Source organism: Varroa jacobsoni, unplaced genomic scaffold (assembly GCF_002532875.2).
Source record: "Varroa jacobsoni isolate VJ856 unplaced genomic scaffold, vjacob_1.0 scaffold_448, whole genome shotgun sequence".
NCBI lineage: Eukaryota > Metazoa > Arthropoda > Arachnida > Mesostigmata > Varroidae > Varroa > Varroa jacobsoni.
In genome coordinates this window covers 121,491-138,415 of record NW_019213350.1, presented here as the reverse complement: position 1 = coordinate 138,415, position 16,925 = coordinate 121,491, and the positions used below count along the sequence as shown (strand labels likewise).

The window sequence follows — 16,925 nt, the reverse complement described above, 5'->3', positions numbered from 1 at the left end:
AAAGCACAATTTTTTTTTGCGAAGGCAAACTTTTTCGGTTGTTTGTTATACCATTATTGATAAGAAAGTGATCATCACTAACCAGAAGTGTGATCCTGCAAATCATTTTCGGATACGTCCCTGATGTAGCCGTTTAATAGGGTAAATATCAGTTACTTTAAGGAGCCGTTCAGAAAAAGGTTCTAACATTTGTACACGTCAATTTACGTACAGAAAAATACTCCAAGATATTGCGTATTCTCGAAAAGCTTTTCGAGCATGTCTCGGTTAACGGTTTCGATTGTGTCCTCGGTCTTTTGTGTGATGAGCCATTGAAGGACCTCCTCCTCTCCCGACAGGTCGCCTGTAAGGCATAGAAAAATCATGTCCACCACGACTGATGTCGTGCACTGAGCGTTTCAATTTGAAGACAAATATATTTTGTTCAGAATATGGTTTTGATTCGATCAGCGTTATTGCAAATACTACTTCACAAATAGGATATATAAGTAGCACCCTTTCACGGCTTTGGAAAGCAAACTTTCTGTGCTGTGTTTACCAAAGGCTCTGACACCGTAAGAGTCTAATATGTTCTAATACTGAAAAGAGCATTGTGGCAGAGAATATTTCTTCTAAATGTGTATTGTGAAATATAAACAGGGTCTATCTTACGCAAAGCACTTGCCTTGCCCCCCACGCTTAGTTCCTTTATTTTCTTAAATGATCATTTTGCTAAATCTGCCATCAACGATCAGAAACGCTTATATCAATAATTTTTAAGACATAATACGAAGGATTTTTATCGATTACATTATTTAAATCGGTTTCTTTTATGTTCGATTTTAGAACGGAAAGAATGTTTTACTAAAATACAGAAACAGAGAAGTTTTCGTAATAAGTTAGCGAATGTCATCTGGTTCTGACTGTACCCCAGTGGACGCTGACACAACAGTGAGTCACCACCCAGTTTGACATGGGTCACGTATCTGAATCTGGATATACTCACAACATATTTCCGTATAATTTTTAAAAGTCTTTCTCAAAGACACCGAATTCAGGTATACGTCATAAGTCTGTTGACGCACGATCGTTTTAACGTAAAAGAAAAATGAACAGTTCGAAAGCAAGAGAATAAAAAAACAAATTTAAGCTATAACAAAAAAATCACGGGTACCGTCTTTGTCATCAAGTTGTTAGAGACATGATTAGGAAGAAATGCATCTAACTATGGCCCAAAGAGCAATGTAGAGTGAAAATATGTTGACAAAACTATGTCTTAGTCAGCCTCAAAAATTATTATCCAACCAACTTTGTCTTTCGGTCTGTGCATACTATAGCACAACGTGAAAAATGATTTGTTCGTCGAAAAACATAACTATATTTAAATAATCATGAAATATCCTTTTATAATTCACTCTACTTATTGGCTAATTTCAACATTTGGTGGGATGCTATTATTGAAGCTTGAGAATGATTGCAAACCTTCGTAAATGTTGGGAATGCTGTGTTCGAAATAAACAAGACTTGGATATCTCCTAATGCCAAGCTCCTTAGCCACGGTGTGATCACAACTTTTGACAAACTTGATTCCGTGCCTCTCCGTATCGTCGTCGATGTTTTCTAGTTCCTCTAGAATCTTCCGACACTCTTCGCAGTCAACTTTCTCTTCATCTTCATTCAGGCCATCACAGTCATCACGGTCAGCATGATAAGACGCACGGAAGTCAAGCAACAACATAACACACTGACGTTAGTTTCACGCACCATCAAAGGACCCATTGAGACTAAAAATCGAAAAGCCTTTTTGGTAAAAATAAAACCAAGGTTGAAAAATCCCTATGACAGCGTGAACCATAAGCATATCTTTGATGAGCAGTTACTTTTCAACACACTTTCGATCCTAACATCAACAAAATAGAAATAACACAATAGAACCTATTGATCCACGCCCAGCCTGTCCACTACTTGTACGAATCTAAGAATCCGACCCGGGCAGCTACCCGAATACACAAGTGCTCGCTGTCTTTCTACATAACTGCGCATCAAACTAAAAAACGAAAACCTCACTTTATGCACTGTTAATAGCCGGTTAACGTTCATGAGAAAAAAACGTGTGCAACGAAAAAAGCCTAAGCAACTTCAAGCTTGACGGTGTCAGCTGCTCCTGCACAATATCCACAGGTCTCAGTACGAAAAACAGATATATAGAGCAAGCGTACATGCTCACCACTAGCACGCTAGTACTATGCACCAGGGACAGCAGTGGACACAAAAAACTAGTAAAACATAGAAGAAACAATTACAAAACACTAAATCTAAAATGGGAAAATTATCCATGATGATGGAAAGATATGACGCCTTATTTTTGCGTCTTATCTATCTATCTACCGCAGTATTATCACTAAATTGCAATTAAAAAAAGAAAAAAAAACAACTGATTTAATATGAATATCAGTATTCTGTTCTATACACGCAACAGCGATCAGAGGCGATCATGGCGCTTATTAGCGAACCCCTTCGCTTGATGTGTGTGAAGGTTAGACCGCGTGAAGAACTAAGAAGATGTGCGTAATGTGCGAAGCAGAACATATAAATAAATAAAGAGAAGTCGTGTCCGATCAGGCTAATAAATGAAGTAATCAAACGTTCTACCGGTGTTCAACTCAACTAGTGGTAATGACAGCATGGCCAATAAACATCACCGACTAGCAAAGTTTACCTGTCGTCGTATATTGGTGAGCACCACTTGAAGACGTTTTAGGTAAAAACAGAATAAAAGGACGAATAAATAAGCAGGCGAAGGAAAAGCGTATTGCTCAATAAAAGGTTGTCAAATATTCATCGGAGGGGGAGTTGCCTCCAAGTTCGGACCCCTGACTAACTACACTACACAGATAATTGGCCATTAATGAGACCTCTCTCTGGGATGAAATAACCACAAAACTCAAACGAACAGTTGATCATAAACCAAACGGTGCCTTGTTAGTTCGAAACGTCACAGAACGGAAATATTCGCTATCCTGATTAGATACAACAACGCGAAAGTTGTCCGCAACTTCCGCAAAAAACTTAAACCTACCCGGATTCTGTGCTGAACCGTCACACTTCAGGCATTTTCGGTTGTCTTGTCCAAACGATAACCGAGGAACAAAAACAATCAGTCTGTGATTAGACATCTTGCCAGGTTCAAAAATACTATCCATTTACATAAGCTATGTGGAACATAGAAGGGCAAATTTTTTTTAATTATTTTGCATGGGTAGGTAAAAAGCTAAACGAGTAGGCGAACTAAATGTGGTTCCATTATATTCTGAATAAAGATCAAGTTAGGGTAGAGTCTTTTTTATTAGTAACGTTGGCTGTCATCATATGTGGCGTGGGTCCATTGGTGATCATCGACAGACCACTCCGCTGTTGTATCAGATAATTTTTTAGGTTCAGCTTTTAGGGCAATTGGATTTTGATTATCTATAGCTTTCGCTTAAACTTGAAATTTCAACTTTTCAATTTTTTGCTTGTTCGGGCTTCAGATCAGTTTCTTAGAGCTGCTCGTCAACGGCAGTTTGTTACAAAAATGCTAACTCGGCGTGGTATCGATTTTGCTGGGAAAAATTCAAAATCAACTATAGAAGCTGTGACGCGCACCATTAGAGCAATTGACGAAAGTAATGAACGCTGACCCTCCGCGTCGAGGAATGTCCTATCATTAAATTATCATTGCTTCAGTCTGTCGAATGCGGCTGTTGTTTTTGGATGTTTTTGGCATCGTTATGAAACACACATTTCTGTATGGTTCTGATGTATAAGAGGATGGCAACAGTCTTACATCTTACAAATGAGGCACTTGCCATCGATTAGGAATCGTACCATACCCCTTAAGTAGCAGCTATGGCTGGAACGAATATTGGATTTTTGATTCTACGACTGTTTAAAAGCTCTATCAAGTGTAAGGCAAAACTACGCTTGCTGTATCGGGTTATGATTTCCTTAAAACAAATTCCTTAAAACAGATTCCATTAAAACAAAATAATCTACACTGCCGCTATCTTAACCGCGTCTAGCTCTGCGTTTGAGGAACTCTGAGGAAAGACGATGCACAGACACCTGCGCGTGCACTTACAGAAATAGCAGGCGACCGATGGTGCCTCCTTGATGATATTCCGTAGTTCGTCTCCCACCAACTCTTCAATACGCTCCGAATCTGGGTTCTTCTGAAGAAGCATCCATTCAAGCATATTCTCTCCGGTACGGAAATCACCCGCATAAATTACTGGATCACTGTGAAATGTATCGCACATTTCTTAAGCCAAGCTTGAGTGTTTCCCCGTTCTTCCTTTCACTTCGCTACCAAATCTAAACGGCTAAATAGATTTTTGACGAGTCTAACGACTCCCTTGGCGCCCTTTTCTAGCTTATACTAACTATAACGAGAGAAATCGCAATGACTGCTGCACGATACGGCTATGCTATTCAGTAATGGCGACTAAATGCGACAAGAACCAAATAATCCACGAATAACTGTGTGGGCATTTAATGACTATAATAACAAAACTTCCAATTCAACTGTGTTTAACATAGAAATGGTTGGGTTCTATATTGTGAAGAAAAAAGGGCACCTTGTTCCCTGATTTATCCAACAAGTGGCGTTTATCTTGTCAGAGCCCAGCCGTCATAGTATCACGTAGTGCATAACACGTCGGCCCAGTATTATCCAGAGCTCCCTATTTAGTGCAAATTACTCCATCGATGCATTGCATCTTTCGCTCTACGTTTAGGCGTATCATTCGACAGAAAAGCGATCCTATTTGGAAATTATAGAGGCTAGATATAAGAAGGTGATTATATGATTAGAAATGCTTAAGGAGCTCTAGTTCTTTCTTGCTTTGGTCAAAGTAGGACCTCGCTTTCTTGGCTGCATCAAGAAAGCCAGGTCCTACTTTTTACTCTGACCTTGCTCGATTACTACCAATAGGATGCCTCATTATATCCCTTTTTTTTTTAAATCTTATCATCGATTTGTGTATGTTACGAGCGACCGCCAAAAGTAACAGCACAAAGATTGTCACAGATTTTTCAACCCACACTGAGCTTTACTTTCAAATACGCCTACGGCCTACGAAATATCCTGTCTTGACTATCGGCAGTCGCTAGCTAGATCCTGTGAATTATGAAAGTAAGCCATAATTGTTACATTGGCATCTTCAATTATTTACTTCAAGAGCTCAGAAACTCTCCTGGCGAACGATAGGCAACATCACCTGTGGCACAGTAGTAGACAATGTCGCAATCGTGATCGAAACAACGAAAACATTAAGAGTTCACTTACGGTTCGTCTTTGCGAAAGAACAGAAAAGCGGGAAGGGCGTAAACACCATACTTTCTTGCCAGTTGTACATCGTCGATTTTCACCATTTTAATTTGTTCGGCATCAGCATCGTCGTCGATTCGTTCGAGTTCCTCCAGGACCCGTGAACACTGTTTGCATGTCGTCTTGCTATCTACAATGGCCAACATTTTTCGAGAAGGACAAAAAGGCAATTGTACGATAATGCTGATTGTATTTTCTAGAACTTTCTTAAATGAAGTCTGTGGCATAAGTCTGCCGACGGAGGAACCAAGTCGATTGACGATAGATACTCTCTATCGAATGGACTGGTTACAACGATCGTCACGCAGACCGTAAGGCACGGTATACTCTATCACAGCAGGGTGAGCAGATTGCTAGAATGGCTGATGCAGGATAGTGCGACAGTCGTCATTATTATATTTAGCCAGTGCCATTTGTTGCACGATCCGTGCCGTACGACATTGAATCTGACGAGACAATTTTTCAGTATATGTGGAAATAATTATAGACCTATAGCTCGTTTCTTGGGAAAGTCGTAAGGGGTTTTGGCTATTCACGAAGTAAACGCCTAGGCTCATTATAAAACAAAGCCTGAAACACTATGAAATAAAAAATCTACATCTTGAAAACTACATAAGGGCAGCAACAGCCCTCCTCCTGGTCTGTATTTCTCCATGGTCATCAAGAATTTAAATATTTTCTTTCGATTTTTTCCGGAAAAATTACAACCGTAGTTGCCTTTCAGCAGTCATCAATTGGGAATTCGAAGAGAGGCGCTTTTAGCAAAACAGAACGTTTTACTGCACTCGAGAAGCCCGATGGCCAAAGAGACTAAGAATGTGACTACTGCAGGTGAAAAATTTGCGTACGTGTTAGGCCTATACTTGGTCCATTCTGTACCGAACGGGGCAAAGTATTCCGTTCAACAAAAAAAAAAAAAGAAAAAAAAAACACTATATCAATAAGCGTAAAAATTAGGTACTTTCCATCTAATTTTTTTACCTGCCAGAACGCACAGGAGAGCATTTTAGTAATACGAGCTAAAAACGAGCATTTTGGCCGTTAGCTGTTGCAGTCGTTAATATGCTATAGGAGAGTTCGAAGTGTGGCAGGCAATAGGCGAGATACACATGAGGGCAATTCAAGGAAAAGCCCAACTAGAATTGCTTCAACTGACTTGTAAAGCACTTAGACATCGCTCCAGGTGCGTGAAAATTCTCCCTGGAAATAACAACTATGCCGAGTACACAACGTGTACAAGCCGTTTGCATCTCTGCTTGAAAAACACTTTAGACATCTTAGCGAATTATCGTTAAGAACGTCCCTCTATACTTAATCTCTGCCCCGGACAGGCAATGGCGGATTTAGTCATCATAAGACTGCTCTTTTATGACGTAAGTATTTTATTTAGATATAAAGCACTAGTATATATAATATAAAGTACGCAATAAATGTATAAAAGGCAGTAAACCATAGTAGTTGTCAAAGTTTTGGATAGCTTCCGAAATTCGATTAGTCATAGAACAGACCAAAAAGATCAACAAAGTCAGACAGATCGTCCACAGGTTTTAGCTACTTACGTTTATATAGGCCCGTGTCATATATTCAACATTATCAGATATGCTATTTCTAGAAAGAAACCAAAAATAGCACTTTAATTAGGGCAAACATCTTAACGTGCTGCGTCGTCTATCATTGCGATGACCATGCATCTTACCGCCTACACAGAACGTAGCAACGCCCTTATAGTTCGACATGTCTCAGTCGACTAAGGTATAGATCAATGATGGCTTTGGGCCATATCTGATCAATCGTCATGAATATATGTAACATATTTAGCACCTATTTTTCAGAGTCAAAAACGTCTTTTGGTAGAGACCATGGGGTCTACATGTTTACACAGTTTAGAATGTAGGTGTAAGTAGATAGTCTATTTTCCATATTATATTTTCCAAGATTCCAAGCGGAACTTTCCACGTAATAGGTTCATATATCAATTAAGTAGCAAGGTCGACTTCGTATAAACGTTTCGACTTACAGAAAAAGACCGCCAGCGATTCGACCTTGCCCAGCATCCTTTCAAACATTCGCTTATTAACGCGCTCAATCGCATCGTCCATCTCCATATTTTCGGGATTTGTCAACCATTCCAACACTTCTTCTGGATCATACAGATCACCTGAAATGTTTATATTAAATTTATCTCATAAGGTAGACTTTAGCGAAACAGGTTTGTTTTTTTGTGGGAGATTTTTTCAAATATATAAAAGTTCTCTGGATGTTTATTACGCATATCAAACGAATCCACATAAATTGATTAATTTGCGTAGTACAAAAGAAGTCATTCCGAACTCGAAGCTGCTTGCAAACTCATCGCACATACGGCTGCACCGAAAGCACCCTTTGCATACCGGTAAACTTTATGTGCTTGCCATGACGAAAATAGGCAAGCCCTGGTGGGTCTCGGATGCCGTACTTTTTGGCCATTAGATGGTCTACCATCGCAACGAGATGGACTTCATAATCAGCGCAGTCGTCATCGATATTTTCAAGCGCTTTTAAGATCTCTTGGCTTTCTTCATCACGGGCTTTGTCTGAAATCATCAAATGCAACCAATAGAACTCATCGTAAATAGAAGGTCAATTCATTACTAGGGGTTCAGGTCATGATCGGATGATTCGTCAAAAACAATAAATATATGTCATAAAAAACAAAGAAGAATGTCCAGATCTGGGAAGAAGGTCATTAGCCTGACAAATACAATTCGATACGTTTCATTAAGCTGCGAGGTGGCACCTCGTAGATGGTCTACTATATAGAGGGCTATAGGAGCTTAATAAGACACGCCGTACTTAATATTGTCAAATATGCTTTTTTGTTCCGCGTTTTCAGATAAGACTATTCATATATAAGATTTATATTAATGATAATTGGACTCGTAAGCTAAAGAATAAATAGCGCTTCAAAGCGAAGCTTGCTTACAGAAAAATACGGCAAGGTAATCGGTCTCTTCGATCATCCGATTAAGCATATCGCGATTAATATTTTCGATCGTGTCCTCAGTTCGCTGCTTGATCAACCAGTCGAGTACTGCATCCTCGTTGGTAAGGTCACCTGGGAAACATCGAGAGAAACAACGAGCTTTCTGTAAGGCGTCTGCGCCGATCTATCTATTTGTTTTTAACTAGAGTGCTAAGAGAAATAAACAATCTTGTTTATAACTAATTAATTTGTTCATTGCGCTTCATGAACTTTATTCTAGTCGACCACTCAGTTATGTTTCATAGTACTTCTAGGGTTCTCTTAAATGGCAGAAGTACACTGCATTGATCACAAACCGAAGTAGATGCTGGGTGAATGGTTTTCGAAGTAGACCAAAGAAGGCACCTCCGTTACGCCTAATTCTTTGGCATACTCCATGTCGTCCGTTTTGACAAAGTAGATTCCGTATTTATCTGTATCATCATCGATGTTTTCCAGTTCCTCGAGAATCTTGTCACAGGTCTGGCAGTCCGCAGTGTCTGTCAGTCAGTCGGGATACAACAAACTTAATTTTGGTAATAGGCGACTTACAGTACTACTAGTGTATTTCAACCGAGCCAGCATTTAACAACTATCTTGAGAAATTCGTTTTTTAAACCCTTGTGTATGCATGCACGTGCGCGAAACTCGTTGCAGTGGAGAGAAGCTGATTATACTGACAAAACACAACGGTGACAGCCTCCATTTGGTCAAGCAGCATCTCAAGCATGGGCCTATCGACATCTTCTATTTCATCCACAGATGCGCGCTCTTTTTGCTGAGTAATCCACGAAAGTACCTGCAGCATACTCATTTAAACATTTTCATATTTTAAGCCCATTGCAATATTATAAGGGAAATATCTGTTTGCGCAGTCATCATAGAACAGGTAAGCTAGAAAACACCGTTATCCTATTTCAGGACAAAATTAGGCTAGAATAATAGAGCTCTGTTATCGACTGTTTCTATTGTACTTTAACCACTTTAACTGTGCTATTACAGCTGACTTACGGCATCCTCGTCCATTAGATCTCCGACGTAGTACTGGGGAAACTTCTTCCTAAAGAATATAACAGCGGGAAAGCTTTCGATGTCGTAGGCCCTCGCTACCTTGACGTCGTTTACGCGAACAAAGTCAACATCCATGGCTTCCGCCTCATCATCGATGGTTTCTAGCTCAGCCAGGACTTTTTCGCACTGTGAACATTTGTCCTTTGCTGTGATATTGCCAAACATTGTTATAATTACTATTGATCCATCAGCCAACCGTAGTCCGCTCAGACATGACAATGCATAAAAGCTATGCGAGTAAAGATAATTCCCACTCGGACATACTTACTGAACAATACAGCAACGAAATCATTGTTTTCAATAAGTTTTGAGAGCATCTTTTGGTTGATCTGCTCGATGGTGTCGGGGATGTCCAAGGTATCCTCACTTGTCAGCCACCTGAGCAGCTCGTCTTCATCTTCCATGTCACCTTTAAACGAAATTGCCATCATCATTAGCATTAAGGCCATGCAGTGAAAGGGTTATAGAGCACCTGTATGTTGAACGAGAAATGCATTAAATTAAAGAGATTAGTATTATTGTCATTATGAAATAGAGTCGTTATGCTGATAATTAGTAAAAAAGCCAATTTTGTCTCAACAAAGGCGACCCTCGTTTGCAAGGAGTGAATAGGCTCATTGTTCGATTCTACACATATATATATATATAGAGATTGACGTTAAGATATGGCAATGACCTTTCAATTAAATGTGTGAAACAAGATTAAATCTTTCCCAGCCATTTGCAAGTTCCAAGATGGCACATGTGTAACTGCTGCTTATATGACACCGCAGTTACACGTAGTCCGTCCTTGACTGAATAAAACGGGACCAAATATTAACCTGACCTTTGTCCTAGATTTAGAGTACGTGTAAACAACTCTGGCTGAAATTCACTCCTAGCCAAAAGGTCAAAAGTATTGTTTGGTGCTCAGCAGGTTCTCAGTTACGTGTTCCGCTGTTGAGACCCAACCTGCTCTGATCGAGCCTTTGCATTGGCACCTCAGTACTTAGCGGCAAACAGCGGAGTTACGCTAAGCAGTTTGTTATTACTAACAACAAATCGGAATTCGGGTCTTTATAATATAATCGCTTCCCTTATTACGTAGAAAACATAACATAAACGTGCATTAAATGAGTCTTGGAAAATCTCTGGTGTTATTGAATAAGGCTGTTAACATCTGGCAGTCTGCTAGAAGCAGGATAATTTTAGCCGTTGAGGGTTGGGTACTTGAAAATGTCAAAACATGTACACACTTTTGATGGCATCGTTTGCTATCGTGCTTAGGCCGGATCATGTGTATTTAGTTGATCTAAATTCGTCAGATATTCTAAATTACTAGTGATTTGTACACTCACGTAGCAGTCAGTGTGATAAGCATAGATCTCAGCAATATAATACGAAGAAAGCTGAATGGTAAGCGAAACCGCTGTAGTATCGGTGTGACTGTCGAGAAGCAGGCAGAAAGCGTAAAGAGAAGGACGTCCTGCGCCAGGCTGGGCGCAGGTTGAACAGCTGTTGGATAGCTGGAAACATCCGAGAGTGATGCTCCATTCGTTAAGCAGTAGTAGTTCTAGCGGTTGTAATTTTGGTAGCAATAACAGATTAAATAGCAGTGCAGTAGGACACAGAAGATAAGGCGAGCCAGATAGACATATATTTATTCGATTAGAGTTTCCTATCTAGTTTCGATCAGTTCAGTCGGCGATGCAGCTCGATCCGTCGAGACATACGCCACGCCACCGAACTTTTGCTGTTTTCCCTTTCGGTATACACTCACTCTCCCTTAACGGATTTTTGCGAGAGCCTCGAATCAATCGCACTCCAAGCTTCTGCTTTTTCTTGCAGAGCGGATTAACTGGTGAAGTATTGCAGCTTTTTTTATAGGGTCGCACTGATATTTCGTCGTGTCTGTTGCGTCCTAGTTTCAAGTCATCGGAAGTGCTAGATTTTCTATTGGACTCCGCACCATTTTCTGCCGCTTCGTCCGCATTTGTCTTAAGCGTATTTTCGTAGGACAACATAAGAACGTTGCAAAACGACGAGGAGACGATGACGGGCTTTTTTCGAACGGCTTTATCATCACATGCTGAGAACTTAACTAAGTCCTGATGCTGTTTTTCATAGTTAATTTTGCCGTCCTTGTTCAGGTTCTCAAGTGGAGTGCCTTCGGGTGCGGGACATCGCGCTCTTTGGCAAGAGGCCCGAAGTTCGTCGCCGAGTTCCGACGACGCAAGGCGGAAGCCGACAGTCACACCGAGCCATTGAAGCACCTGGCACGCGGCGTATGTACAGCCTACAAGAACAACCGACCCGGCAGACGGTGCTCAGGGTTAAAAGGGTTCATTAGCAGAGGCTACACAAACATGCAGATTAGTCACTGATCAGTAGTCGAACTGCGTTAATCGGAAACAAAAAGAAAGCAGTAATATTAATGTGGACCAAATTTTAACTTACAAAACTCAGGAATAAATAAACATATATATATATATATATATATGTATATAGTATCGCAAAAGGCCGTAGAATTACGGAACAACTCACTCAGAAGCAGGAAATATCTAAAAAACGTAATATATATATATACACACATATATATTTTTCGTCGCTAACATTGGAATAAAATTTTTTTCTACGCACCTTTTTAATGGGTGCCTTCGTTTTTACCTATGCGGACATCCATAGCTGCTAAGTTTAAATACACTCTAGTAACCTCTAAGTCCTGCACGAGTCTCCGAGTCGAAATTACATTTCTATTCCATATTAAAGGTAAAAATTAACTTATTTCCATTATATGGGTTGACTGATCCTGTGCAGTTTGCAGTCAGATAACTAGTCTTGCCAGGTCTACAGAAAAGATGAACTAAATTTAATCTGAAGTGCATACGTACCCCGGAATTTGTTTGACAGTTATTTGGGTTTTTCTCTCAAATGAATCCTTTTCTACAATGTATGTTGTGTGCTAGGTTTTTCAACAAAATGGCTAGTTAGTTAAACTGGACGAATTATAGATATGGATCCCACAGAAGACACAACGTCATATTACGAAGATCCAATCAACTATGGAACTAAAAAATGGAACCCTTTTAGTAAGCCTTTTAAAAATGAATTTGTCTCATTGAAAAGGAAATCGTGCCGCGATGCTGCCTACTGAAAATAGTTAATGGCATGTTTACACTATTGTCCCTTTATTAAACTCACCCTTATATACCATAGGCTGGCCGTTTCTGAATAGCACGATCGCTGGAAGTTTCGTGACACCAGCCGTTTTTCTCGCGAATTTTGTGTCATCAGTCGTTACGAACACGACACCGTGATCGTCCGATTCATCGTCGATTTTCTCCAGCTCAGACAGAATTGACGGGCATTCCTTGCAGTTATCGGGAGCTACGTACCAAATTGAGGGCGTTCGTTAGACACAACGGTATAGGGCAAAGTTTAGCCTCTACTGGTATTATTATAGCCTAACCGAATCCTCTTTTGTAACCTATTTCCTCTAGGGAAGTTTTCAGCTTCACAGCAGTTGTATAATGACGAAGTATACTACCATAGAATTAGATTTTACCAATTTGCTTAAGTCAAAGTTAATTACATACCATAAAATACGAGAACATATTCTCTTTCTTTTACTAACAAACTGAGCATTTCCTCAGTGACTTCCTCAATTGTGTCCTCCTGAGCCTGCTTAATAATCCATTTCAGTGCCTTATCTTCATTATGGAGATCGCCCTCGTAAACACTAGGTATTTCTTCCTCAAAATAAACTAGGGCTGGTAGCTCGTCAAGAATGCCAAAGTCTTTGGCAATTGAGTCATCATCAATCTTGACGAATGGAATGCCTAACTTGTCAAGATCGTCGTCAATGTTTTCCAAATCGTCGAGAACGTCCTTGGATGTGTCGACGTCCTTGTCAACTGCAAAAATACCACAAACTTGTCTGATAGTTTTTTTTTGGGGGCGGGGGGGGGTAGGCGAAATGCATGCCTTATACACTAGTAAGTTTAATAAAATGGATATAAAAAATAAAAAAACTTACAGAATAGAACAACGATTTTTGGGTTGTCTTCAACTAGATCCTTCAACATTTCCTCGGTGATTTCTTCGATTTCCTCGCTAGTCTTCTGTCTAACAAGCCATGCTAAAACTTCATCTTCTTTAAGTAAATCTCCCTGGTAAATATTCGGAATTTCGCGGTCGAAGAAAACGAGCGTTGGAAATTGTTCAATACCATACTTCTTCGCGGCGTTCGGATCGTGGGTCTTTAGGAACAGGACAAATTGTTCATCAGCTTCATCGTCAATTTCTTCCAGCTCCTTAATCACTTTCTCCGTTTTTCTGTCCATTTTTTTATTCTTCATTTCATCTGCACAAACGAAATCATCCAGATTTATCTAAAACCATATTTGATACCTTTTCTTTAGTCAGTATATGCATCAACCACTCTGTTCACGTATCATGCCAAGGGTTACGGAAAAATGGGGCTCCAATTCTGTGTATACGTCAGAAAATCCTCACATGCAGTTTTCCACGTGCTTTTTTCTTCAACCGAGCTCTTTTGACCAATAGAGTACAATGCTGATATACTTACAAAACACGACTGCAACATGCTGATTTCTGTCAACAAGGTTTTCAAGGATTTTGTCTGTGACTTCTTCAATAGAATCCGAGTTGATTTGCTCAATGAGCCAATCAAGGACCTGATCTTCATTAGCAAGGTCTCCGTGGTAAATCGATGGGATCTCATTCTCGAAATACACAAGGCAAGGTAATTCATCTTCGATTCCGTAATCTCTGGCAACCTAGAATGAAAGTGTTTATTAGTGTTTTATTCTTTATAGGTATTTGAGTGAAGTACATAAAAGCTGTCTTTCCCAGATCATCAATAATAAAGCCAACAAGAATAGCTTGTCAAAAGAAAAGGTGTTCCTAAATATCTGCAGTAAAACAGCATTAAAATAGTTTTTTACCGACGCGATAAGAGGTTGCAGTGTTCTCGACGTTGCTCTTGCCAATAATGATTCTAGAGACAATGCGATAATCTGTCAAGCCCTGTTCGCTACTGATCATGCAATGGTCCTAATAATAATTGCAACTTCGATCGTCGACATCTGCCGTGACCGTTCCTGGAGCCGAAAAAAGAAGGATTACGATCGGATGATCCATAGTCTACTGATCACCGACTGAAGTCGCATTTTCTACATTCGCTGTCGTGTAAACCCAACGCACGAGCACGTTTTGTACATCACATTAATACAAGAATTCTTCACTCAGAGTAGGAGAAGTCTGCAATGGTCAGGGAAAAATTGACGCTCACATTAAGCGTATTAGCTGTCAGCTTAAAGAACACAATGACTAAGTAGGAGTCACGCTTGCAAAGCTGGCCAGAAGGGGGGCTACTGAAAATAGCCCCGTTCTTCAAAGTCCCAACTCATCTGCAATTCATAGGTATGTTTAGCGATGCCTCCAACGATAATGCTAAAAAAGCGCAGATTCTGCATGATTTTTTTGCTGCTATATATCCATCACGTGCCGAAATTTGTTAGCGTCCAGCTAGACTTTTACTGTTAATTAATGTTTCAAATAAATTATATAAGATTAATGATATTTCGCCAGTTGATGTGGAGCGCCACCTGACAAAAAACGGAGTCTGACGCTCAGCAAAACATAGGCCTTCGTCTTTAAAAAGTGCAGAAGTGCAACCTGCAAACCTCTGTTTCTTATTTTTCGGCGTCCACTTGAAAAAGGCATAGTTGCCAATTTCTTTCGGATCTCTGTCGTCAGCCAGTCTACACGCGCGACAACGATTCCTCCATTACCGCAGTCGCATGCAAGCTTCTAGGAAGTATAATCGCGTACGAGTAAATAACGGTTCTTCTCTTTATTCCTACGTCACGTCAGGGTGCCTGGTTAGAACAGGTCTTGCCCCTATCATGTACATATTATATACTAACTCATTGAAACATGTCTAAGAATGTCTATACTAGAGTTTACGGTGACGACACAGAAGTGTACGCAGTGGTCAATAAGAAAACAAAAACGGTTGTTTACTAGGTATCAATAAAATTCTCGGAATGATCTTTCAACCTTTCTCTCGATCTCCACTTATCTGTGGCAAACTGGGCCGTATTATATTTCGAGCATCGAAATACCGTTTCCAACTATTGCGTTAGCTCAAAAGTTATACAAAGTAAATCAAATGTTATAAAAGATTTTAGCGCCACTCCTCTGATGTGCGACGCCTATTTAACCTAAATTGCTAAAAAGCTAGCTGGCTAATAACCGCGTTGGTTCTGCAAGATTCTAAATTGTTCTTGTATAATGTAATAATGTACTAAAGTGTATAAACAACAGGCTTTTTCTTGTCGAATATACGTTTCACTAATGTAGAATACGGTTTACAAGGCATAATGCCATAATCCCAGAAGAAGCTCACTCGAAAAGTTGCCCGCTGTTGCAATATCAAAACGAATGACGTAGATCTTGACGTAGACGAATTGGTGCTTCAACGGATATGTTTAGATGACGAGAAAACGTCTTGAACACTTTCTTAATAAAAGCAAAACCCACCGCGGGGTGCACTATAGTCAAGAATTTTTCGACAAATGAACCACAACGTTCGTCATTGATCTGTGACATATATATTGTGCCCCCGTTATTGAGAAAAACAGCGTGTTACAATTATAGCAAATCTAATGGGACTTCAGTCGCCTAGGGATCCTTGCCTGGTCATCGTCGATTTTGATGAATGGCAAATCGTGTTCGTCCGCCTCATCATCAATGTTTTCCAGTTCTTTCAGGATATTCTGAGACTTCGGGTCATCGCGATCATCTAAAACATCCAAAATTATGTATTCGAAAGCTTTCATGTAGAACAATTCGGGTGATTGTCCGTCTTTAGGTAAAGCGTTATCTGTCAAAAGTTAGTACGAATCTTCCGGAAGTCGCCAGAACTACGTCGCTAGGAGTACTTACAGAACAGCACAGCTAAGTAATCAGAGCGCTGAATAAGTGCCTCCAGTATTTCTGGTGTGACATCTTCTATCTCATCCGATTCCTTTTGACGTATAAGCCAATTTAAGACTTCCTGCTCCTTGAGAAGGCTACCTGAAATAGTCCATAAACCAAACATGCACTGGTTTTTCTAGCTTATCTACAGAATGTAAATTCCTCGGGAACAAATGACAGAACGTCGAAACGGATAGATATATAGATCAACATGTTTCATCACACTCTGGCTTGCAAAAACCTGCCGTTACTTTATACCGCGATGCGGCCCAAAAAGTCACATTTCTCTAATTGATAACTATCTGGGATATCGTTAGATGCATCAACATGCGGCACTATATAGAACAGTATATGTTTTCATCGCAAAGTTTAGAACCACCATTCCAATGAACTAACATGCCCCTTTGTTAATGAAACAGCACAAAACAAATTGAAAACTGAAAAAAAAAATAGCAAAAACTCAGAATGGCTATCAGCGTGAAAGCCGTTCTGAACTGAAGAAGTGGTTGTTAGTCCACGGCA

The 16,925-nt window shown here is 40.0% G+C and overlaps 1 protein-coding gene across 4 annotated transcripts in view; it reads right to left on the bottom strand.

Moving 5' to 3' along the window:
* The window catches only part of hlk (hulk), a 29,602-nt gene that overhangs the window by 3,192 nt on the left and 9,485 nt on the right, over positions 1 to 16,925 (bottom strand). For 2 of the 4 annotated variants that reach the window (XM_022833326.2, XM_022833329.2), the window contains 18 exons: positions 16,371 to 16,502; positions 16,121 to 16,227; positions 13,987 to 14,197; positions 13,435 to 13,761; positions 12,995 to 13,312; positions 12,600 to 12,785; positions 9,688 to 9,828; positions 9,360 to 9,565; positions 9,030 to 9,147; positions 8,666 to 8,848; positions 8,310 to 8,441; positions 7,738 to 7,920; positions 7,365 to 7,505; positions 5,306 to 5,477; positions 4,100 to 4,257; positions 3,059 to 3,103; positions 1,462 to 1,650; positions 212 to 343 (listed from right to left, as the gene is read on the bottom strand). In XM_022833326.2, coding sequence (XP_022689061.1) covers positions 212 to 343; positions 1,462 to 1,650; positions 3,059 to 3,103; positions 4,100 to 4,257; positions 5,306 to 5,477; positions 7,365 to 7,505; positions 7,738 to 7,920; positions 8,310 to 8,441; positions 8,666 to 8,848; positions 9,030 to 9,147; positions 9,360 to 9,565; positions 9,688 to 9,828; positions 12,600 to 12,785; positions 12,995 to 13,312; positions 13,435 to 13,761; positions 13,987 to 14,197; positions 16,121 to 16,227; positions 16,371 to 16,502 — 3,081 coding nt within the window. The remainder of the gene's footprint in view (positions 1 to 211; positions 344 to 1,461; positions 1,651 to 3,058; positions 3,104 to 4,099; positions 4,258 to 5,305; positions 5,478 to 7,364; positions 7,506 to 7,737; positions 7,921 to 8,309; positions 8,442 to 8,665; positions 8,849 to 9,029; positions 9,148 to 9,359; positions 9,566 to 9,687; positions 9,829 to 12,599; positions 12,786 to 12,994; positions 13,313 to 13,434; positions 13,762 to 13,986; positions 14,198 to 16,120; positions 16,228 to 16,370; positions 16,503 to 16,925) is intronic. The other 2 variants (XM_022833328.2, XM_022833330.2) reach the window with 1 other exon arrangement.